This window comes from Myiozetetes cayanensis, unplaced genomic scaffold (assembly GCF_022539395.1).
Source record: "Myiozetetes cayanensis isolate MyiCay16 unplaced genomic scaffold, myiCay2020 scf1, whole genome shotgun sequence".
NCBI lineage: Eukaryota > Metazoa > Chordata > Aves > Passeriformes > Tyrannidae > Myiozetetes > Myiozetetes cayanensis.
Genome location: NW_026086604.1, coordinates 19,149,267 through 19,175,554, shown reverse-complemented (window position 1 = coordinate 19,175,554; position 26,288 = coordinate 19,149,267). Strand labels below are relative to the sequence as shown.

Sequence of the window (26,288 nt, the reverse complement as noted above, 5' to 3'; positions counted from 1 at the left end):
ACTTATACACAGATTGTTCAGAATTTGAATCCTCTTTGTGTTTAATTCAGCTCACAACAAGCTAAATTACGAACATTACTGTTCCACAATGAACAACATCAGCTACTCTGGAGCCTGTAGCAGAAAACTGCCAAGTGTAACTCTTCCGAAGACTAAAGTGCCTTCAGATTTTTTTTTTTATACCATCACACAACTGATCCAAATTACAAATGGAATATATAACAAACAAGGCAAACAGTTGTTTATACCCTTGTCATAAACTGTATTTCTGTCTTTAACCTGGACACCACTAGGCAAAAGTTGTTGATTTTATCTGCTGGCTTCAATCTAAACTCTAAAGATAAAGTGTTACAAAACTGTAAAAGGAAAAACATGACTGACACTATACATCACTGGAAAAGGACAGCATGCTTTATGAACTAAAAAAAGCATCTTTGCCATAAACGAGTGATAGATAATAGACTCAGCAATAGTCACAGAAGAAAGACTACTCACTCATTTTAGCAATTTAATGAAAATATTAACATAAAAATTCAAGGTCATCTATATTTATGACAGTAGTTCTTGATGCAATGCACAGATAACTTTGCAACTCTATACAGAAATAGCAGAACAGCCTCTGCCCTGAAAATCTTGGGGTCTAAAACAGGAAGGACAGATAAAGACAAGAGGAACTTCCCAAAGCAGATATCAGAGGCAAACAATGCTTTCAGTGACTTCAACTAGATCTCAAAACTTCAAATTTTTTTTAAGTTTCAATGGATTAAGTTGCTCCATGCTCCTTTCTACAGAAATGAGCCTAAACATGATAGTGAAAATTCATTGTGGGCCTCCTCCTTTCCAAGATACTGCTCAAGGCAAATCTTGCACTGCCGCACAAGTAAACCCGTTAGGGGTGCAAGTAAAAATAACTCTTACTAAATCCAACTGCCTTCAGTTGGACAGTTACTTCTCTTCTGGTAACATTTTTTTTTTTAATTTTCTATTAATCAAATAGAAAGCAACCCAATCATTTCCTCTTCTGGAAAACCTTTATTGGCTTTCTTGTTGCTCTTATTTTTGAAAAGCACACCAGAGAACTGTCTAGAGGCCCAAATCCTGCCTAACATCACACAACAATGCAAAAGGAGAAATTAAGTATTTTCCACTACAAGACTCTGAGTCATAGCAAAGGTTTACTAGAGAGAAAATGAAAAAAATGACAGGGACTAAACAAACCGATTTTCTGGATTAATAAATCAAATAACTTTACAGTCATATTAATGAAGCATGTCATTTCTAATCAAAATATTTGTTCTCTGCTCGCCAGAATATGAGATTCACCCAAACATTCCACCATGTGTATATAAAAGTCAGTCACAACAGGTGAACCTCTTTGCAGTCTCACTGGGCGTACAGGAGCTGTTGTTCAATACACCAAAAATAACACCACATCTGCTTTTCTTAATATTGTGGTTCAACTTAAAGTACCAGAATGTTATTTTTTAAGATTCAGTATGTTTTGTTCACAACACATTCACTCTACTATTATCATTGTTTTATGGACAAATTAAAATGCAACAAAAGTCACGCTCATCAGAAATACTCTTAAGCATCCCCAGAAGTATGATTCAGCTTATCTAAAAGAAAAAACTTTTTTCTCCTCCCCAAATACAGTGGGACAGTGCATTTTACACAAACCTTGCCAACAGGAACGTTCTTAACATCTTCCACGAACACAACTTCCCTCAGGGACCACTGTTCTTCATTCACTTTCTCCTCCTCTTTTGGGGCAGGAGTAGATCGTCGTCGCTCTGAGACAAAAAAGTTATTACCAGAAAAAAAGACTTGAAATATTTAATCAAAGTATAAAAATGCAAAGTTCAGTAAATACCAAACCTTTCCCTCAAAAATATTACCAAACCTAGGAATCAATAAGAGGTTAACAGGAATGTAACTTTAAGAGTTAAGCGATACCTAACAGTGTATCCTGTCATTTTCATGTTTCTCTATACATTTAGAACTAATAAACCCTATTGCATAAACAAAGCAATTGTTAAGGACATTTAAGCAAAGTAATTACAGTAAAATAATTTTTTAATTTTTCAATGTTAAGTAATACAATAATAATACACTAAAATTAGAATAAAAGAAACAAGCCCTGTTTTGGAAGGGCTCAGATACTCTTAGTAAAATGTCTGACACTGTAAGACCCTTCATTCAGCCCTGCTGCAGTGCTTTATATCAACCTTACAAAAAGTCTGCTTGTCTACCACATATGGATTATTTGGTAAACTTCTAGAACAACACCAAATGAGGCAGAAAATAGCCATTTGGGCTAACAGCAATTGCAATACAGTTAGATTCACTGCAAAGACATTATCTGAACTCCAACTGTAGTACACTCAGAATCAAATTTAAATACATAACATGGCTAAATTAACACTGACAAGAACCTTTAATCTTCTTCATTGACTATAGTGTAATTAATACTATAAACACATTTGAAATAAGAAGCAGAGAACTTCCAAGTTAATTGCACAGTTAACTTCAAACACGAGTTCAAAATCCCAAGCAAAGTTGTAGTCAGTGAAAAATTACAGTCGAATGAACTGTAAAAGAGATCAGTAGCAAAAGACTAATAGTAAAATTAATTAGTACTGAAGATCTGAGCATATGAGATTCTCAGTCGCTGCACGAGGCCATTTAAGTCTTGAAGTGAACATGTCTTAAAACTGGAGTATGTGAACAATTAGAAGAAAAAGAGGCAGGGAGAAGATTTCTTCAAATGATGGCACTGTAATTAACACTTTATAAATTTATGTGTTTAAATGGAAAGAAAAGAAATGCTTAAGGTGTCCACTTATATGAATCCTGATGTAGCCTTTCAGGTTTTTAAACACAATTTGTACTATGAAACTTCTCTGCTTTTGTATGCTAGTAAACAACGTCCAATTTTAGACTTTTTTGTAATAGATGACAAACTACTGCTTTATGCATTGAAATTCAATTGCAAGGCAAACTGTGCAACAACAGCTTTATATTAAAAATTTTCCAAAACAAGTTCAAATTCTGGGCTGTAAAGAAACTCGTTATCACATTGCAATAAACATAAACAGCTTTATCTTAAGACTTCCTCTCACATCCTGAAAGATACTTTTGATTCTGAGAACCGTTTTCTTGCACAGATACACTTCACACCAAGTAGTCACTGTTTATACTAATATATTCAAATTTAACACTGACAATTCACTGATTATCCAAAGTCTATTACAAAAGCCTTCCTCTGTATTGCAGACTGAAAGACTGAAGGATTCTGAAATTAGCACAGAAACATTGTAGAACTGCCTTTTATGGAAACTTCTTATCTACACAAATATTTCATGTTACTCTGAGCTACACATCACTTACTATATGGCATTGATGCACTGCTTGCTATTGAAGATGCATCACTACAAGTGGAAGCCGGGGATGGTGGAGGACCCATCTCAGTTTTCACTGGTTCCTGTTTGCTTTCAGGTCTAGAATAAAAGGTAGTACTTTTAGAAGAAAGAGAAAGCTTTTTCTTGACAATGGACAAAATGTCAGTGTGTCCCAGCCACATTCCTTTAATAATACTTAATGAAACAACTCCACACTTGCAAACAATCATCCTAACTGACAAGGCTATAAATCTTGACGTTGGGAACAGTGCAATGCTGCTTAATCAGAGATTAGCTTTTTAGCATTAACTGGGCATAGATAAAATATTACAGAAAATAAACATGATGAGTTTCATTTGAAGACAGGAAGAATTATTAGATTCATACAGTAACCTGAAAGTCCAGAACTGCTAAACGTTTTCAAGCTTTACTTGAAATTGTTTAAATGTGTTTTAAGAAACATTTAAATAGCAATTGTCAACCCATTTCTTTTTTTTTTTTCAAACTATGGAGGGGTTGAAACAAGTTTGCTAATCTGATGAAGGGCTGGAGAACAGTTGGTTCCAGTTTCAGCTTCTAAAATATAAAGTCTTGAAAACTTTATGAAATGCTGTAGGCAAGTCTTTATTTATTCCTTCTGCATTTCCCATGTCCATAGCGGTTTCACACAACTGAGACACCTTCCCTGCAGTGAGCATTTCTGCACATTTATCAGAGCTTACAAGAAACCTAGTCTCTTATAAAGAAGGCAAAAATTTCAAAATTATAAAATCCTGACCTTCCTTCTTTTCAATTTTTTATCACTTACCAATTCATGAGAACATCAAATAAATGTTGTGTGTGTGTGCATGTGTGTGTTCTCCACACTTACTTTGCCTCAGTAGTTTTGCTGGCTTTCTCCATGTTTTTCAAGCTCTCAGGGGAGCGAAGCTGAAATCGACAGCTGTCATTCATGTTCCAAACAGATTCCATTAACACACCCACTTTAGGAATTCCAGCACTGATTGAAAAAGCAACTGCTCCAGCATGATAGAGGGGGTTATTTCTTAAACACACCTACAGACAGAAGCATTTATTTCTATGAGAACAATGGATTGTACTGAGGGAAATCACATGTACGTGCATTTTCTTGGTGACATATGTAGTAGTCAAAACAGAAAATGTATGGAATTAAGTGAAGAGGAAAGTCAGCATGATGTACAGAAAAAGAGGCTGTCATGCAATTCACAGCTGAAAGCAGTGCAACTGTTTAATGTATATTCAGTTGTTCAACCACAAAAGGAACAATTAATCCAGTAACAGACACTCATCCCAATGTCCGTTAGAATGGATTTGGAATCAGAAGAAATGTGCTCCCTGGGTAGGAGCTGCTTTGTCTTGTATTAGTTCTGGTACTAATCTAAGAAGAATTCTACACCTCTGTATCAGCTACTAGCCTTTCTGTTAAAGGTTTCAAACTAAAGATCTCTCCCACTGCATAAATAAATCCAACCAAGACGTTAATACTGCAGGTACTTAAATGCCAAATCATTTACAAAGCTATGTGTTCTATCGAGAATTGTATTTCTGCAGTTACTTTCACTCAAAATACAGAAACTGGAGGTTAAGTTAAAACAGAAGTCCTTTGGATGAGTACAGCTTGTTCTTCCATGTGTGCAGCAATAACCATACTTGTAGAACAATAAAAACACTAACAGGACACATCCATTTACAGCCATATAATTAAAACATACTATTTTAATTCCATAGTATTGATACCACTTTGCTGCATAACAAGAATAGAACCTAATTCATTTTGTTGTGGTTTTTTTTTAAGAGCAGGTTATAAGTTCATCATACAGCAGATTAAAAATGCCACTGGCGACAGCTGCACTTGCCTGGGTTCCAACAGTTATGTTTGGCATAGAGGAGATACCAGCACTAGACTTCGGCTTCTTATTTTTTGCTCTGGCCTTTTCTAGCATTTTCTTCCTTTGGCTGAAAGGAACTACACCCCTGTGGAAAAATGCATAGTATTTAAAGAAAGGTTATGAAAGAAAAGCTTTGTTCAGAACTTTAAACAGTTTATTCCTTCTGTTTAATGTAATCGTGATAAAACACGAAAGTGTCTGTGCCACCTCCTCCAAAATCTCAAAGCACTGTAGAAATGTCCTCTTTTTCTATATTGATCCCCACTTTCCAAACTCATCTCAACTGGCCAATTTATTAGGAGGAAAAGAAGCAGAGCACATCAGTTATTTCAAATGGCTTTCTTTCCACTCTGAAGTGCTGCAAGACCTCTGTCACAAAGTGGTAAGCTCCACTCACCGATTTCAAGTTGTGGGTTGTCTCTCTGAACTTCAAGATACCCTTCCCACAACTAATGATAATTCCCAGAATTTACAGTCACTGGGGAACGAGATAAGCTTTTTTGTTTCTAAATTCTAAAAGCCTCACTCTCTCTCTGGGGACATGGCTAAAGGAGTCTAAGACTCTTATAAATGACTTCTGCTGCAAGAGGGGAAAAAAAGGACACTTCTTTTGTAACTGGATCTTCTCAGTTTACCTGAAAGTAATGCCTACATACACAGTGAAGCATGCTTGTTATTTTGATGCTTCATGTTCTAGTAGGTGGGTTATAGAGTCAGATGCTTTGATTTGAAAAGCTCCTTCAGGTTAAGTGAAACATGAAAAGCATCAGTCCCTTGCAACACTGGAAAGTGAATTGAAATCCTGTCTAGTGCACTGGAGACCATTGTAACTAAGGGTATAAACAGTAACAGAAGCTTCTGTCTACATCCATCTGGTAACATAAAATCACCACAGACGACATCTAACCCCTTCCAGAAAGGACATGTTAGTTAATAAATTGCTTCCAAAGACTACATATAAATTGCTAGTAAGTCCTTTTATATATTGTGCTGATTATTCTAAAAGCAGTAAACATGGCAGGTTCTAACAGCCAGTTATCTCCAATGTTACAGTTTAATGGGTTCTATATTAAGAGTAATTAAGTGTGGTATGCCAGCTGTGACATAATGAAAGGGCCAAGAACCAGAGAGGTGTAATTTTGAGTAGAAGTTAAAATAAAATACATCTGTGTTTAAGTTTACAAGTTTAGCTACAATTCTACCCAAATATTTTTCTAAAGAGTTAATAGAATTTAATGAGAAAGCTGTTTCATAGAACTAATTTTCAATGCTCTGATTTCCAGCTCATCATCAAGCATGTAACTCATCCATGCCTCAAAGGTACTTGAACTTTGGGCATGATATAGAATGCAATGACTACTGACAAACTGAAAAATAATGCATGCTGACGACGCATTAGTGTTATTCAATGAATTCACTCAAATTAGAAATTCATTTCAGAGCCTTTGGGGAGTATTTGAGGGTGGGGTTTTTATGCTTGGTTTTGTTTGTTTGTTTTTAACACAGGGTTCTTAATTATCAAATTGTTTGTTAAAATATTTTAACCAGCATTTCATGTTTTGTTTAAAAGTGTTATCTTTTAACAACAAATACCAGAAGGAGCATCTGATGTTATTTCTCTCTTCTTGAAGATTTGGGCTACAAACTAACATAAGATTTTCTAACAGAGCCAGACAGAAGAACATCGACCTCATATGTGGGTAAGTTTGTTCCATATTTATAATCTGAAAAGGCCCAAAAGGCATAGAGAAAGTTATTCTCTGACCCCCAGTAGTACTGACATGCTAAAGCATTTACACACATCTCCTAAAAGAATGACCTTATTCTGTTAAAGATGTTATAATTGGATCCAAAAGCTTTAGGCATTAAAAAAGAGAATAAATGTACTTTAAAAAGGGAACCTAAGCTCAAGTGCAGAGTTACAGAACTCAGAGCAATATTGGTTCAGTAGATTTTCAGTGCTTCTCAGAACCAAAGACATGAAGACATGCAGAGTAACTACACTGTTGTACACAAACACGGTATGTACTTACCACCAATACAAGTTGTTCTCTAGCTGAGCACACGTATAAAGAGCACAACAGTGTAGAGAAACAATCCGTTCTCCCTGAAGCTCCGAGTATGTCTGTGCAGTGTGTTCTAACTTAGAAGCTACGGAGCTTAAAGTTTCATCTACCCATGTAGCAACCTAAGGGAGAAGGGAAGAAAGGAACAGAGAAGGTGGAGGAATAAAAAGACAAGTTGCACCTCAGTTGCACCTTTAATTTAATTATTTACTGGTTTTGAAAGGGGGAGGGGAAAAAAATCACAAAGCAAAAACCAATTATTTCCTTTGGAAATTTTTCCTCTACTGTCTTTTCTTTCCCCCAAAAAGAGCTTTTCAGATTTTTTCCCCTCTATTTCCAGTCCCCAACATTAACAGAAAGGTTAAAAAAAAAGAGATAGCTGTCAGAAAGGATATGGATGTGTTAGTGTCTTTACCAAATAAGTTCCAAGTTCACTCTTAATTGGGCAGAAAAGCATATTTAGATAACTTACTTTACATCACTGAAAGCTTCAATGCCCTTAGTTTTTCTAGTAAACCTATACAGAACAAGCTTCTCTATTCTCAAACCAGTGTCAGTTTCTACAGTAACAGTAAAAAGTCAAATATTTTAGATAATTAGGTAAACCAAGTATCTTTTCACTGCTTCAGCTGTAAATCCTACAGTTTGGGTTTTTTGGTTTGGGGTTTTTTTAACTTTTTGCATTTCTACAAAACACCAGTTAGGGAGGAAAAGAAATGAATGAACTAATTAATTAAATACTTTCTACTACAGATGAAGCTGAAAAATCAACTTCTCTATAATATAATGGAAGTAATTGAAAAAAAAGAGCTTCTGTCAAATTCAGCAAACGACAGACTTCTCATACCTTGTTATTTTCCGTGGCAACAGTTGCTCTAATACTATTTGCAGAAAGGAGCACTATCTTTTCGTTGGTTAACCCCAAGAACATGGCTCGTGGGTGATGTAGCGAAGGATTCTTTGGAAACAAAGAAATATTTTAGATATTCAAAGCATATAAATCATTCTGAAGGTAAGCATTTAAAGCTGTACAGTACCTGTGCATTTCTGTAAGGCTCTGATTCGCTCCACTTCCACTGATAGAGCTCTCCTTTACTGCTAACAGCCACAAGCTCAGAATACAGAGCTCCAATACAAATAAACTTTGTGCCATCCTACAAACACAGAAATACAAAGCCTAAGACAGCAATAGTATAATTACATATAGAAAAACATATAAATGCCAAAAAATAAACTTGGAATTGCTGATTTTTTTTTTAGAGCACTCATGAATGTTGAACCTGAAAATAAAGATATATCCAGCTTGTCTCGAGCTCAGCATGTCCTCACACACACAAAAGCATTTGTTGTTTCTGATGGAGTAAGAAAGAAAGAGACGTTATTTCCCTGAAGTTTAACAATAGCATATACCTGGCAATTAACTTGGCCTGTTTACTAAAAGCTTCCACAGTATTTTAAGAATAAAATACTGCTCATAAAATTAAAGATGAGAAGATCTCTTCAACTTGTGACATTAAAAAAAAAAGAAGTTTCTGCTTAAAATTCTGGCTTTTTGAAATTAACAAAAAAGCAACATAATTCCATTATTCCATTGCTAAGTATACTCAGGAAGGTATCTTCCAGTTACCCAACAAATCAATTATCAAATTCACTGTCTCATCAATTAAACAACATTTATCTTTCACTTCTGAAGGTAACTGCAAAGAAGATCAAGTTTAAAAAAAAAAAATTAGTATGCTACATGTCACATTAATGCATCATTATAACCCGATATGCTGAAAAAGCTTCTAATTATTGGTTCATCTCCCTCTCACCCTGTTCTCCTTTTTAACATTTTATCAAAACTCACATGGATTGCATCTTTCTACTACTTACATAGCACCACTTTGTTCACATTTCATCCTCTGCCTTACTTGGATCTCACAGACCTGTTTTCCTCCCTCTTAGATTGGGTATTATATCAATGTTGCAGCAACTACACAATATTACAGTCTTACTTCCTCCAAATTCCTGTACCTCCTTGCACTGAAATGGATCTTAAACTACAGAGAATTCCAGTGATTTCACAAAACATCTAATTCTGCTCACTGAGAAACACTTGTAATGTTTTGCTGCTCCTCAGCAAGTGCAGCTACAAAAGAAACATGGTCTTTCTGATATCTTTACCACTAACAACTAAAATTTTCCTTCCACATATAGGAGAATACAGCTTTACCAAATAAAAAACAACCCCCAAAAACCTCCAAAACAAAGCAAACATAAAAATTAAATACAGTGTTCTACAGCTACAAATCTGAAAGACAGGTACATGATAACCACTACAGAAAGGACTGTTTATCTCCCAGATCAATATTTTTAACTGCCTCTCTCAGATTACAATATACCAAATATTTAAGTACTTCAGCCATCTGAGAGGAAGCTGAACTCTCTCAGCCTTTAAGAAAGTCCCACCATCCAGCACATTTATCTGTCCCCTAAATTAGGAGACTTTTCTTTCCACTACAGAAGTTTAACAGGATTGACACCTTTTTTATTGTTTTCATACTCATAAGTGCATATTTCAAAAGGTGTGAATGTGTCCTTGATTAACAGAGGATTCAGTACAGCTCCTTGCCAATATTTGTGGAAAAAGAGAAAGGCAGCAGGAGGAAAGGACAGAAGCAAACACAAGCAATTCTCTTTTACACCTTGATAACAGGCCCCAGAATTAATCAAATCATTAGAGAACTATTTTGCTCTAGAGGGCATCTACCAACACAGCACAGAAGTAACATGAATGTTAATCCACGTCATGATTAAGAGATGCCACAGCATAAACACTGCATATTTCGAGGAAGAACTGCCTTCAGAACCTACTCTAGTCTAATGAGACACATCTCTACTTCATCAGCACAGAATAACCTTCTGAAGTTATTTGGCCTAATGCCTGAGTTAAGTATGGAAAGCAATTAATATTTCCTCCATGACACCCTCATTATGACTTTAATCTTGCTAACATATTTTAAAACTTTTTGTAAACAAACAGTTTGGTACAGAAGCTGAACAGTAGAGAAACCTGTCACTCAAAATTCTTCTCTCTCTTCCATCAAAACATTAGCAGTTGTGGTCAAAATGTTCCAGAACCAATGCTACCTTCACCTCCCTGAGGCTATTCAATAGACTAACTGCCCAGAGACACCCAAACACGACAGCTCCGCTTCTATAACCTGAGACTCGTGCGTTCAACTATAAATTCTGATTTCAGACCAGAGAAATTACATACCTGAAGATGATGCAGATTGTTGACATCATCTTAGTATCTCAACAGGTAAACAGAACATACCTACTCGAACAAACCAAAGGCTTGGCTTGCACCTAATGACAGTCTAGCAGGGAAAAGCCAACCACACTTGCCGTACTACAGTGGCTCTGATACCCAGTGATGATACACGGCAGTGCAGACCAATAGTACAACAGTCTAACAGGATTTGAGGTACCCCCTAGCTTACTGACTTTTCCATTAACATTTCAAGACCTCCTTCCATTTTTCAAAATGGAAGAAATATTTGAACTAGCATCTCAGCTAAACCATCTCCCTCAGAATTTTCACCTTGAAGAACTTCTGTTGGAAAATACCACCAATAAAACTTCACAGTGGGGCTTTAGCAAGAAAGATGCAGAACCATCTTATGAATGTTCAGCTGAAAGACAGGATGAAAAGTTTAATTACTTTTGGATAAAGATGGAAGGCCTTTGCAGTAAGACACCTTCATTTAACTGGAAGCTAGGGTTTATACAAGTGCATATGCAAACAGGTATCTAAAAAGCAGTTCTCTGACTGAGTGAATGTTACAAGTCTAAACTACATTTATTCTTTGATGTTAAACCCCTGAAATGTCTTTACCCAAGTTAGATTCTCTCATTCTAAGCAATGGGGTCTAAAGTTACACCAAAATTTTCACTGACACACAAGTTCAATGTTACTGGATGAAACAAACAAACCAACAACAACCCCAATAAACAAAAAAAAATCCCTTTAGACATAAAACATCTAGAGAAAGCAACTATTAGACAAATAGTCTTTTTAAGTCTCTTCATGTCTCAGTTTGAATGCCCAAATGAAGATGATAGCAGCTCAAGCCATCCTGCTGTAAGCAGACATAAGTCTCTATATGCACCTCCCTCTTCAACCTCTCTATCTAGATTTACTCTGAAATGAACAGAGACACGAAAAAAAGAAGTATTACAGATCAAAACAGCAACCTTACAGGTATTTCAGACAGAAATTTGGTCTAATTAACAGAGATTATCACTTTCATTCTTAGGAAGTTCTTTAGTTTGTTTGGTTGCTTTGGGTTTGTGTGGGTAATTTTGTTTGTTTGTTTTTTTTTGTTTGTTTGGTTTTTTTTAAATTCATTTCCCCAAGCATCTAGGTAATCCATAAAGACAATGACTACAGATACCCAATTAGCAACATAGAGTTGGTGTTCCTATTACTTTTACCTCATGTGGGAATTACTTCCTGCCTTGAAAATCAAATTAAGGTTACAAAGAAAACCAGCTAATCAAAGCAAAAGGGATTTTGAAGGAGTAACCAACACAAATTATTGAGCAACTCAAGACACACCTGCAAATAAATGTCAACTTTCACCGTTGTCATTTAAAAGCCCAATTCACACAAACTGGAAGTATCTCTAGGAATAATGATAAAGGTTTCCTTGATGAAGGATAGTTTAAATTGTTCCATGAGTTTCCTACCTATTAAATGCTTTTAGTATCTAGGTAAACAAAGGAAGAAAAAAGAAAAAATCCAAACCTTATGATCACCAACAGCATCTTGAAAACATGGAGGAGAAAATTAAGACAGTAATAAGAGAAATGTAGCTTCTAAGGGTGTAATTATGTATAATTTAAGGAAGTGCACAATCAAAGAATATGCTTTATTTCATTATCTCACATAAACTGAGATGTGACAGTCAAAAAGGAAACATAGTATTTATTTGGAAAAAATAAACAGATCCACTGCAGAGCATGTAAATAAAAGATTAGAAAAAATCCATACCTTATCTGGCCACCACTGCAAGTCTTCTCCTAAAGAAACAGGACTTTGAACAGGTGTATTCTTCTTGTCCAGGTTTGGTTCCCCTTCCTTACTTGTAGAGCCTCTTTCATTATCAAATGAGGCTCCATCAAGCCACCTTCGTTCACGCAAACGTAAAACGGACTCACGTTCACGCAACAGCTCAGAGTCTCTCTCTAAGGGAAGAAGGAGAACTGGTATGCAATTGGGTCACACCAGTGGGATAAAAGTAAGCCACTCTCTAGTAAAGACCCTTCAGGATGCAACTAACAGCAGTTAAATCTACTCACACAGATTAAAAATATAGTCCTGACATGCAACATTCAATATATTAAATCTTTCAAGCATACGTACTTTAGAATTACTAAACATAAAATAAGCTCGATAAAGTCTTACAGTTTTGTGAACTAAGAAAAAATGCTAGAGCATTTTCAATTACATCAAAAGAGGCCAAATGCACTTAACATTGCAATTTAAAGTTTTCTAGTACAATATGAAGTTTTGTAGTACTGTTTTGTCAATGTATCTAGTAACAACAACAACAAAACCCCTTAAATCTATATAGACTGTCAGATATCTTTATGCAAACCAAAAAAGAGTATTTATTAGAGAGTTTCCCAGAAAAACAGTAATTTGAAAAGGTTAAAGAAAGCAAGCATTAAAAAAAGCTCTCATATACATGTTTGATAATCCAACCACTTTTGTTTAAAGCAATATTCCATAGGACTGAATTTAATAAATTAAAAAGAGTATCTGCTTTGAGTAGATCAAATGAAAACTTTTCAAGATTCAGACAAGTTTTTAAAGAGATCCTCATAGGAAAATGTTCCTTACCAAAATGCTTCCCCTCCAATTGGCCTACAAACTGTCTAAAGCCAGTTTCGCTCATGCAGAAAAATTTTTTAAATCAGGTAATCAAACTAACTTTCCAAGAGTCAACTATGCATGGAAAATAAGGATTATAAAATTCGTGGTAACGTCTTATATAGAATAACCTTAGAAAAGGAAAAAAAAGGAGTAATTTAGAAGGAGTTACGTCAGATGCTGAATATTCGCACATGCACATAAATGCATTTAACCTATGAAGTACCTCACTTATGCTCACAAAAATCAACTGGAATTACGTATATGAGATGACTGCATTATTATATCAGTTTCAATGAGTTACTCCAAGTCTTGGGTCTTTTGCTGTATTAGACAAATGGGAAAGTTTTTACATAAGCCAAACACAACAGCTTGTCTTACAGAAGTATTCCATAAAGTACTGTATTTATTTTCTAGCAAACATCACACTGACCCCTGACTAATAATTTTGTAACAGGAGCTTACATGTTCAGCAATTAATATAGGAAAACACGTTCATGAAAGGCAACAAAGCTGTACTAAACAAACAGTCACAGCAGAGGTTGGATTAACAGTTTGGAAATACTCTAGGCATTTGCGCAACAGCTTCAAAAAAGATAGGAAATTGCTGCGTGGTCTGTTATAAATGTTTTAAGTGTAATATGCTTAAAAAAATGCCCTAACACTGATCAAGTTTTTTGTAGCAGCTGCCAATAGTTCTCCTTATCTAACAATAAGCATGCTTCCAAACAGTAAAATTTAGACTTCTTCTCCCTCTTTAGTATCTAAAGTTCCTCATTCCATAAAGGTAACTTCTGTCATGGAACAACTAAGGAAATGTGAAGAACAGTGTACAAAGAGCAATCCAAAAGAAAGAAAGAAGGAAGAAAAAAAAAGAAAATATTAAGAATGCTGCATGTCATCAATTGTTACTCATTTTTGAGCCAAATTAAATATTTTTAATGCAACCTATGTATTAGTAGGTACATACACTACTGTTTAAAATAAACTTAACATGCAAAATTTTGTAGCACCTTGCAACACCAATGATCAACAATCAGATTTAAAATACATGACTACCAAGGTTCTTGCAGAACTTACCTGCTAATAGTCAGAATTCGTTAATAATTTTGATGAGTAACAGTCTATTTGTCTACTCTATATTTGACAACATATCATCGTCTACTTTCGCATTAAATCAGAATCTAAACCACCAGTGTGTACTATCACTAGCTTTTTCCACAGCAAACTACTTATTACAAAGAAAAAAGGTGCAAAATTACCTCTGGATGAGCCTAGCCTGGAAAGTGATGAGCGCCGAAAGGATGGATAACCAAAGTAACTAATATCTTCTGAAAACATAGCATCAGCATCAATAATGACACTTGGGTGAGCAGAATGTATGTCAGCATCCAGAAGAGACATAAGATCCTCTATAAGAGGAGACAAGGGTCTTAAGTGAATAATCAGCTACTTAAAACATCAGCTAGAGAGACCATCAACTAAACAAATATCAAAACAAAAAAAAATCCTATCTATTAATTGAATTTCTGCTCTTCGGATTCACCAGTGCAAACTCATGTGCCTCCTATGCAACCACATTTGCAATCAAGCTTGGCAAACTAGTGAAGAACAAAACCAATTTCCCTACAAGAACTGCTCTGTCACTTATCTAACCACATTTCCCAAACAAGACTTGCCCAAAACATATTTTTCCATATCCCAGAAATTCAGACTTTTGCCTATCACTTGAAAGAACAAAGCCCTAGGATAAGATAGATACATATACATCCATGTGCACACACACTCATGCACGTAACACAGAACTCCAAAGATGACCTAGGAATGAAGGGAGGACAGAGCTGATGGAGAGGGGAGGCCTTTACACAGCCATATCTTTGATGCCAAAGACTGTACACTTCTCCATGGAATGCTTCCTTCAGAGAATGATGTACTTGTTTAATTCACAAGCTAGTAGTTTGCAGGTCTCAGTACAAAGCTTTAAATGTTAGCTACACGAAGAACAATAAGTTATCTGGAAAAAGCACAATGTTTTAATACCATGCAGTTTTAAAAAAATAAAAACAACCAAAAGTACCACCAAAAGTGTCCTCGTTTCTATGTTAGAAAACTTGAGTTTCCCTGAAGTATTAATAATCATTAAAGTGTAAAACAATCTCCTTCCACTTACTAAAGCTACTACTATCCAAACACAAAAGAGGCTACTGGAAATTCGTGTGACTTACTGAAGTCCAGCAATATGGACTGACATGAGAAATGAACCTGACTACCACCTTGCTGCTACAGAAAGGACAGTCCTACTTCCCTCCTTCATCCCCGTGGCAGGCACCTGCTAGGGGCAAGGTGGGATTTCTAAATCTACAACTGGCACATTCACCTGGCTTGAAACAGAAATTAACAGAGCAGAGAAGTAAGGGAGGAAGGGATCTTCAGAATGACTTAACTGAGTAGTCAGAGCCCCAAAGGTGGTGCCTCACCATATGCAGCAAAGCTGACCAGACCCTACTGCTGCCAAAGGAGGTAGTTCTGCCCCTTCCCAAACGTTCAGGTAACTCTGACTTACAAAAATCAGGCTCCCAAATTAGGTTTCACTGGCCCATACCAGCCCACAAACCTCACCACCACGAGAGGGAATGGCAGGATAGTGCTTTCTGGCAGCAGGACCATCTGCCTAAACCACCCGTGAAGCTGAACACACACATTCCCTTCAGGAAACGTGGAAGGAGCACACAGAATTTCAGCACATCCAGTTCTCAGCCTCTTTCTCATCCTAAGCATAAAACAAAATAGTGGCTAGAAAACAAGGTTTAAAGTCAAACAACAGCACTCATAACAGTAGGAACTGATTATTTATGGGTGTTTTGCTCAGTGTCTGGAATAAAAGGAGGGGAGGGGGGAAAACACACAAAGTAGAAGATATCCAAAAACTGAAAAGGAGTCAAAAGTCCGCACTTAGAGCCAGTATTAATTCACGTAAGACTTTCACATCCCTGCATATCAGACCATTTATCCTTATACATCTAAACTCTCATCTCAGGAAACGTTAACACATACCAAGCAGAACCAGCTGTCTCCAGAAAAACAGCACTGTAAGTAGTGAGCACTGTGGATTTCAAAGCAAGACCTGCATGAATGCTTCTTGCTCTAATTAAGTAATCCACTCAGGTGTAGACTGTGCTTCTAAAAGCACACCATCTGGGACTCCACGGTTCACACAGTACATTTTAGGAAGTCATCCTTGACAGACTGCTTGAAAATCCTAGGAAATACTCACACTGGGCAAACAGGCTCTGTCTTACCAAAACAATTTAGATCACTCAGAGTACCCCTGCCCTGCCCGACACTTTTCAGTGACTTTCCACAAGGTTAAAGCTGCAGTACACCTCACCTTCAGAGTGTCAACCTGTAAAGTAACAGACATCAAGAGCTGGAAACACAGCTGATATTCTGTTGTATCTCCCAAGAACAACATGCTGCTCCCTCTTCCCTCATCCCACACCGTGACCATCTCTTCCTAGGTATGTTCCAACCTCTCTATAGTCTGGTAATTCATTCTGATTTTTTTTTTGTCACTGTGCAGGAAAAAACCGCAAAGAACTTTGATCTCTTTGTAGGAACAGAATTGGTCAGTACAGAAAAGAACTCTGCACCCTTGTTCAGTATGGACAATATTGGGTTTTTTAAGGTAAGCTGAGCAGGAAGTCCTCTTGACAGAAAAAACCCAAACTTGAGACACACACACATACACACACCCTCCACCATGTCAGGCATCTTGAGTTGAGTTGTGTTTCCAAACAGGAAAATAAAAGTTAAAGCCATTAGACTTAAGAGCCAAAACTAAGTGTTTTTTGCAAAGTATGCATTAAGATGAGTAAAGAAATTAAGCCTTTTCTTACCCTCTTATTTCAGCTTCAAATCAGATTTTAATTTTCTTCCAGTATTTCTGAAAGAGATCCCCCTTCTTCCATTTTCTATACCAGCAAAGAAAGGTGCTAAAACCAGTAGGGATAGGATCCAAATCCACTCCCCTTCAAACATCACTGGAATTTTTTTAGCACTGTGAAAACACAGATACTGCAAGGCTACATCCAGTTTAAGAATCATGGGGGGATTAAAAAAAAAAAAAGACATTCTCTATGACTTTATTTTCCTGCTATTCAGATAAATCCCATGGGATTATATTGTTCATCTCTTATGTTGCATTAGACCAAAATTAGACTGCACCCTTCACATTTAGATGTGATAATTCTGACCAACTTATTGAGGTAAGGAAATACCCAGGATTCACTAGTAAATACTACAGAAAATTGGAAGGAAAAGGATATCCAGTTCAGAGGAAAGAAACAAAACAAGAAAAATACCAAAGCCCCCATCAGTTAAAAAAACTGAAGTTTCAGTATACACATAAACAGCAATTTGAGTACTAAGAAAATTTTTGTTTTCAATAGCTCCACACGTAGCATTATCACTGGATTTATTAACTGAAGGCATTGCTTAGATCAACTCTCATCTCAAGTTGAGCTCCCTTTAAACGTTTTCCCTTAAGAAAGCAATCATAAGTTCTCTCTCCCCTTCTCAGCAGTATATTTTTATGAAATATTCAACAATTCAATGTGTTCAGTACATCCTCCTCTTTCAAGTTTCAATTAAATTGGCAAAACTGTGACAGTGAAGGGAGAGAAACATGTATTTTAGTTTCCTAGGAAACCAGAATAAAACAGAACTCCAGAATTCGTTTCTTGATAAGATAATAGTTATTCAAAATATTACCCCACTTAAAGTCCATAAAAGACAAAAAACCACAACCCAACAACAAAGAAAACCAAACCACAACAGCAAAACCACAAAAAACCTAACACCACTATCTAATAATTTTCTCCCAAGGCAAGGCAGGCACTGCAGCGATCCTACACTGTGCTGCAGCTCCCATGTCCCTCACTGCACGCCAGCACAGTCAGTCCTGCTGTGAGACCGGCCCGTGCCTCTTCTCTCCAAAGCAGCCTGGATGTTCTCAAACCCACGTCTCACAAGTCCCACTAGCGAGAACCCACTGTATCATGCAAAAGTTACTGAGCAAACATGCACACATCGAACTATACAAACAACAAAACATTTTAACTTCTACAGAATCTCTATTCAGAAAATTAACAGACCAGAAAGCCCAAAAGAAGGCTCTAATACAACTTGCTATGAGCTGGAAAATTATCCTAGAGGTCCTCAAGTCTTTTCTATGCTAAATTATCATGTTCTACGTAGTTTTTACCTTGATTATTTTCCTTATGTATCTGTTATGAATCAAATGAACCCACGTTCCTCTCTGCTAACTATCATAAAACAAAAGAAACAGGACTAGATTAGAGAAGCCAAAAATCAAAGTACACTAGGGTCCAAAAATAAATATTTAAGGGACACTCATTGATGGTAATACGTAGAGAAAAGTTAAAGTTCTGCTCTTCACTTAGGAAATTTTGAAGAATTCAGGAAGAATTGAGATATATTTTTATTACCTCAAAAAAATTCAGATGCATAACCTTGACAATACTAACTGGAATTACCAAAACTGGTATGTTAATGAAATTATGATGTATTAAACAAGAATTTATTAATTTCACATACTCGGAAGGTATCTTAGCTTTTTAATTATTTTATTATCTTTTTTAAAATCAAATGTAAATTACTCTTAGTGCTTTAAAAAAACTTTTCTGTCTTGGAAGGCTTAGAGAGTAACCCCTAAATTTAAGGGTCACAAAACATCAGACATGCAGAAGGGAGAAGAAAAAAATTAGCATATGCTTTTAATCAAAATGCAAGAGTCTCAAAAATCCAAAGGCAAAAGCTCTCTTGTCACTTGCTTTCTTTGTGCTTGGAATGAATGAAATCACAAAGCTTTAAAGCATAATTTGACAATTTTAAAAAAATAAAAAGGTTCTCTATCTTTCAGAATCCTACAAAAAGTCTAACAGTTGAACACATATAGCATTTATCAGTTATCTACATGTCTCCTTTATGAAGTTTGATGTTATAGTTCCAAAAGGGCATCCAGAGGCGAGATGAGAAGTGAAAGCAGAAAGAGTGCAAAGTTTCTAGAGCAAAACACTTTGAAAAAAGCTTTATGCAAGCTTCCCTGGCCATCAGGTTTTCCTGAAAACTAGCTTGCATGATCATGTGACAAAAGCAAGGACTGGTAATTTTTACTATGCAATGTACCAATAGTAGAGTCGTGACAGCACTGACTAGAGTTCAGCAAGACTCCTTCTCATCAGATTCAAATTCATTTCTGTGCAACAGACTGATTTTGTCCTGTAGCACATTCTACAAATCATGAATTACATCTCTGAAGACTAGAGTTAAAACATATCAAGTTTCATTTCAGTTGTCATTTCCAGATCTTTTCCCACAAAACCTGAGAAAGAACTGGCCTAATTTCTCTGCGGAATAAAAGAAAATAGGAGAAAAAACCCCTAATAATAGGAGGTTGCAATCCCTTATAGGAAATTTTAGACTAAACAAGGAAGAAGCTTTAAAAATTAAGCCAAGGATAAAATTGTTTTCTGGACATCTAGTGAGGACAGTGAAACTGCATATTACTTGAACCTCTCTCAAGTACACAAGAGTCAGACTGTAATGGAGGCATCTTCCAATAAAAGTTACCAGTCACAGGCTGGCAGGCAGTCCCTATTAACTGATCCTTATGATCACATGACGTACTAAGGGAACAGTTAATGCTGTAGAAGGCTGGTTAGTATGGTTAAAAGTAATAATTTACAGAAGAAGTTCCTAACTCCCATTTATTTTCCGAAGGCCAGTTCCAGAGAAATGCATTCGGGTATGCTTAAGACTAAGAACTCCTCCACTGAATACTTAGAAAGACTTAAGAGAATTTATTTCCTCCAGTGCATCTGTCTAATGCTATGAAGCTAAAAAACAAGACTCAGATTAAAGATTTTTCACCCCTTCCACCAGAATATTCTTGATTCTACAGCAAAATAAAGATGCTTGACAGATGCAACTAAAACTAGAAGAGGCAAAATGAAACACAAAGTCTTTTTTGCAGAAATTAAAAAAACCTTTTGTCTAATCACATGATTGACAAGATAAAGATGAAGGAAGCCCATGAACCTTCCTGGTGAACCAGATGAGCAGAAAAAAAAAAACAAAACCAAAAACATTTATTAGAAAAATATCAAAACGTCATTTTGACACACAGAGAGAAAAACTACTATGTAGTCAAAGTTTAGATGTGTTCTTTTCATGCCGTGCACCTAAGACGAGCATTAGATTTGGCTGCTATGTTTTCAAATCTGTTTACTGAGCAAGCACTAAATTAGTTAGCCAATGCAAAAGAAGACTCAAAGTCTTTTATAAAAAGCTATTGTATGGGACAGACAGTATTTCAAAAATAGCTGCACTTCAATTGCAGCATTTTGCTGGTATAGCCAGAATACTACAGCTTTTATAAGGGGAACCTGAGATGAAGAATAAATTCTCAATCTAACTGTAACCACTGTACACTGTTTTGCCCTCAATTGAGGCATTTTGATTTTAAAAAAATTATATAATTTTTGCTCTAAAAACTTGAAAAATATTAAGAATATATGTTAGTAGGAAAAAAACATGCAAGTCACTAGCAAGTTTTAGAATTAGCTTTTATGAGCAAGCCACACAGCAGTCTCAGCATGTCGTTGAGCAGCAAAACAGACTTAAGTAATGCTGATATTACAAAGCCTGAGATCCTAAAACAAAAAAATAACTTTCATGCCACCCACAAGTAGTATCAACAGTTATTCTTCAATGGTTAACCTCAACAGTTATTCTTCAATGGTTAACCTCAAGACATCCCAATGCATCTTTTATTTTGTGCATCTTTAGACTTTGCTTCTATATGCAAGAATTGTCTTCACTGCATCCATTGCACAGCACAGAGCTCGCTGCCAGTACTTAAATACAGAAAAATAAGAACACATCAGCTTTTTTTCAATCAAAAGTTGCAGGATACAAACCTCCAGGAAGATATGATTCACTTGCTGTGTCATCCCCATCATCCCCATCTTCATCATCACGACTCAATAAATTATTTACAGCAAGGTTTACATCGAGATTTGTTCGCTGGAGTTCCCGAATAATAATACTTCTGGACTTTCCTTGTAAAACAACTTGTGCCTGTAAGAGCAGAGTATAATTGGTTACTGGTCATTCTCAGTTCATCAACCACCATTCATGAGAAAATGCTTAATTCTAAAAGAACTTTTTGGTTAAAAACCAAAAGTCAATCACAGTATGTACAGACAAAGGCTCATATAAACTTTTCACAGTATTTTGTACTAGATATGCAGCCTTCTCTCAGTTTCAGTAAGGCTACTGAATTCCAACTTTGATTCTGAATTTCTTAATGGAATCTCAGAATCTACTTCTAATTCATTTATCCTTTAACTACAGCTTAATGCTGTAGTTAAAGGATAAATGAAATCTACAGAAACATATAGAACACTCTGAAACTCAGGGCACTGAGTATGTCAATCAACAGAGCTTGCAATCAACTGTTGTTCCAAAGCTACACCTCAATCCCTGTCTTTTACATTTTTACTTCCTGCCTCTATTTTTCTCATCACTCTGCTTCTAAAGGCTTATCTTCAGCAGTTTCTGCAACATTTAAGATTTTACTAACAAAGTGCAAATGCAGATAAAACTTCCCAAATGTTAAATAGATACAATGAATTTACAAAAAAACCCCAAGAATTCTGGTCTATTCTACTACGCCTGGGACTCAGGGCACTTTGTTTTTCCAGATTACCCTCTACTGAATGTCAAAGAAGATGAGAGTTCTGCAAGATCACAAACCACATGAAGAACATAAGGAAGGAGTACTGAATATTTTTGTAACACAATAAAAATGAGGTACCAAGTAAAATTGTCAGCTGTCAAGTAAAAAAAGGAAGCAACATGCTAACAGCACACAAAGGTAAACTTTTTGCCCAAACATTCCACGCCAGAAGTTTACAGATATTTGAGACCCTGTAAAATATATGTTATACAGACCATCTATGAAGATCATTCCCACTGATCTGCTTTAGAATTAACTCAAAAGCATTTCAAACACCTCCTGCTTTAAAGGTAGATGAAGTACACCATTAAAAAAAAAAAAAAAAAAAAAAAAAAAAAAAGCAAGCAAAACACCCCAGCAAGGGAAGCAAAGCTGATTATCTCTGGCTTAGCAACTAACATCTGTATCTCAAATGTAGACCAGAAACTAGTTTTAAACTAATAGTTAAAATGCATTAACTAGTCACATATTTTGAATATGTTATTTTCTTCAAATTTGGAGAAAAATGTTATAACAGACTCCATTTAACCACACAACGCAAACTCCATCAGCTTCTTCAGGTTTTAGTGCATTAAGGGGCAAAAGTGGCGAAATTTATACCTAACATTCATCAGTTACGTTTATAAAAAATTAAGTAGAGGTGTCCAGGAAGAAAAATTATTAGTATTTTAAAGAGATTAAGTATGTTTAATGTCTTCTATTAAATCTTAATGCTTTTACTTTCTCACTAAATCTCCCAACCACAACTTAACATGGCCTTCCTCACTTAGATTAAATATATACCTTATCTGAGGGAAGTCTGGGAAACGAAAATTCTAGAATCCAAAAGTCTATCACTCCCACTACATATTTAAGAATAAAACCAATTCACCTAGAGAAGGTCAACCTCTTCAATTACATGCCATCACTCCTTGGAGAAAGTGCACTACTACAACACATTCCTATACACATGCCGTGAGCAGCTCTCCAAGCTTTCAGCAACAAGCAGTTTCTAGTTCATGTACCTGTGAAATGAGTTCCTCTGGAATGACTGATGCTGGAATCACTGGTTGTGGTTGACTCCCCAGCAGTCCAGATCCTCTATCACGTCCTGTGCGTATAACTCTGGTCTGCCTTCGAGAATCTCGAGCTCCAGCAGATGATCTACCAGAAGATCCTCCTCCGCTTCCACCAACCCCTGAACTCCAGCGACTTCTAGAAGATTTAGATTATTTGTCTTTTTAATACAACCGCATACTCTGGGGACTACTTCAAGAAGTCTTTAGTTTTATTACTAATAACTTGTAAACCGCCTCTGAAAAACACTGCAGCTTGACTTCATAGACAAAAAGTATCTCTCAAAACCAGTCAGAACAGGAACACCAGGCAATTGATAAACTTTTGAAATACATAGAAGAAATAAAAAAACAGGACTGCAACTGGAAGTTCCACTCTTTCCTACTCATATAGTTGTGTGGATGTATACATGCATAAATATATACATAGATCAATTCTCAGATTTTTTAAAAGCAACAGTAGCAGCAATGTAACATCTAACACTCAGCTGTCAACTTCCTGCTATAAAAGCACACATGCAGCAGCTTCACAGTCAATGGCTCTGGCAGGTCACTCTACTCAGATGGGTCTTCTAAAGATTCTGATACTTGATTTACTTTTAGAAATTGCTTGAGATTTCACTGGGAAAATCAAGTAATCTTCTTTACTGCAAAAGAAATCTTACACTAGATAGTTCCTGATCCTCATGGATGGTTTTCAAGAGATACTCTACTTTGTATCTATGCCTATTTCAGAAATCAACATCAGTTCTATACATGGCAAAAACACACCTGAACTGACTAAACAGCTTTTCCATTTCAATGAATCAGTATCAAAACAAGGGAGCAAAAAGGCCCTGATTCTTAGAAACAAACTACTCGCCATCATTACAATTATCCACTAATTTTAATTATCACCACAGAACTGTGTAAACTGAATCTAGTTTGGACTTAAGACAAGATACTCTGTTGCAATGAAAGGCAAGAGCCTCTAGTTTGTTTTTTAAGGTTAACTTTATCTTGCAATCTGCTTTAAAGGGTACTGGATATGGTGTTATTGCTATTTAACAATCAGTATCAGCAGAATCTTCCTACTACCAGTCACTTTAAATCTCAATCTCTTTTCTAGAAAAACATTTAAAATTAGATGTGAGAAAAGCTACGTTCTCTGAAACAGTATCTAATAAATTTATGTTGAGTCCATCACATCTAGCTATTAAAAGCTAATTAGGTAAGAATCCTTGTCTTACATTTTACAGCTGAAGTTGATTACTAACACCCTTCTCTTGTTTTGCTGGGTTTTCTTTTTCCTCCTGACAAGACCATGCAATCACAGAGTAACTCGAGTGTCTGCCTAAGACAAGGCCCTGTCAGACACATCCACATTTTCAGGATTCTAGCCAGTGGCCACACAGACAATGACAAGACAAAAAGCAATTCAATTATGGCTTTAGGAAGTCTTGTCTCTTGAGTTAGAATGAGAATTCTAAAACAAGATACTATTAAAAATTTAAAAAAAAAAAAAATCAAAACCAAGAAGAATGTGACATTTTAAATAAAATGAGACAGTTAATCTGTTTTAAAGGTGGTAAGGCAGCTGATGGGAAAAGAACAGGGCTGAGGGGAAATCAGATTCTACCTACAAAGCAATTCTCAATTCAACTCTCATCAGAGAAGTGTGGGTTTAAAGAAAAGGTTCCACATTAGATATTAATACTTACTACAAATGCATTTTCTACTTGAAATTATAAACTAACAATGACATAGTTTAGACATCTACAGTTAAAACCATCTCTATTCATATAATAATGAAAACATTCCCAGTGTGTCCTAACTTGGTCCTGTTCTAATAAAGCTGTCTAAACCTAAAATAAATATTAATATAGAATGAAAATCTTTCAGCTCATCTCTGTTTGCCTGCTAGTTTACCACACCTCTCTACTGTACAGCAGCATGGTAGCAATTTTCCAAATCCAATTATCTAATCTAAGGGCTCTACAGTTTGAATGTTTTCAGACTCAATTTATTAAGTTAATTATTCCCTTCATTTAACAGACTAGTAATAGTGCCTACTGCTTTTCCACTAGATCAGTGACTTTCAGCTGAAACATGCAAGGGAAGACATCTAGAACTCTTCAGGGTTGGTCTCCTAAGCACATAGCTTCAAACACTTTTAACTGGTTGTGCTCAGCTAAAATAACAAGGAAAAAAAGTCTCACACTTCCCACAATAAGTTTTTAAACACCACAATAACATTAATGTTTGCCTTAAACATTTAACATATGGATTTTTAGGTTTAAATGCACAATGTTTGCACAAAAACTTTGGGGAGGTAATTTTCATGCAACTAAGGCCCAAATGAAATTAGTTTATTTGGTAATATAAACAACAATTTTGCTGTCATGGAAAAGCTATAGTTCCTCCCTCTTAAATCACGTGCAGAAACCACAGCTTGTAAACACAGTTCTCTTTGCTACAGTTAGTAACCTTAGGAAGCAGCACAGTTCAACACATCTTACAAAAACAAAGTAATCACTGTGGTTATGTAACGAAGATTAATTTACATTTCTATAAAAAGGGACACCATCAATTTTAAAGCTAATGGTAAGAAAACTGAATCTGTACAGTACATTTAGCATATAGGACAACTTTAAAGGTTCTGAGCAACAACCTTTTCCAAATGTTCCCTTCCTATCACTGTGTATAGGACCCCAGCTATCAAAACAACTGTCGTGACTTGGGGAAGGAGGGCACAATGCAGTGGAGCACATGAAGATAATGAAGGTCCTTCCTGCATAAATGCACTCATTGTCTTTATGCTTCTATCCTGCCACGGTTTAAATTGATAGTGTCCCTCTGAAAAACTGCTTTTTAAAAATCAGAGAACTAAAAAAACATTCAGAAAAAGACAACACAGCCAAAACCAAGTTATTCTTCACACATATATGAAAACTCTCCATATCCTAGATGCTGAAGGTCACTTAAATGTCTGTTACTTTAAACAAGTAGATATTTTTTTATTATACCCTACCTACACAACTGCTGTAATGATACGTTCCCTTATACATACTGCATACAATTTATATATGTGTATACACATATACTCAAATATGGAACAAACAGATTGCAGCCT

General features: G+C 35.9%; 1 protein-coding gene across 15 annotated transcripts in view; it reads right to left on the bottom strand.

Annotated features, from left to right (window-relative positions):
* Positions 1–26,288, bottom strand: part of UBR5 (ubiquitin protein ligase E3 component n-recognin 5) — an 87,670-nt gene that overhangs the window by 40,433 nt on the left and 20,949 nt on the right. For 11 of the 15 annotated variants that reach the window (XM_050307727.1, XM_050307718.1, XM_050307708.1 and 8 more), the window contains 11 exons: positions 23,126–23,315; positions 21,301–21,460; positions 14,563–14,712; positions 12,419–12,630; positions 8,415–8,531; positions 8,225–8,335; positions 7,345–7,499; positions 5,279–5,396; positions 4,273–4,457; positions 3,391–3,500; positions 1,681–1,793 (listed from right to left, as the gene is read on the bottom strand). In XM_050307727.1, the coding sequence (XP_050163684.1) occupies positions 1,681–1,793; positions 3,391–3,500; positions 4,273–4,457; positions 5,279–5,396; positions 7,345–7,499; positions 8,225–8,335; positions 8,415–8,531; positions 12,419–12,630; positions 14,563–14,712; positions 21,301–21,460; positions 23,126–23,315 (1,621 nt within the window). Of the gene's footprint in view, positions 1–1,680; positions 1,794–3,390; positions 3,501–4,272; positions 4,458–5,278; positions 5,397–7,344; positions 7,500–8,224; positions 8,336–8,414; positions 8,532–12,418; positions 12,631–13,270; positions 13,341–14,562; positions 14,713–21,300; positions 21,461–23,125; positions 23,316–26,288 lie in introns of those variants that run through there. The other 4 variants (XM_050307749.1, XM_050307798.1, XM_050307844.1 and 1 more) reach the window with 2 other exon arrangements.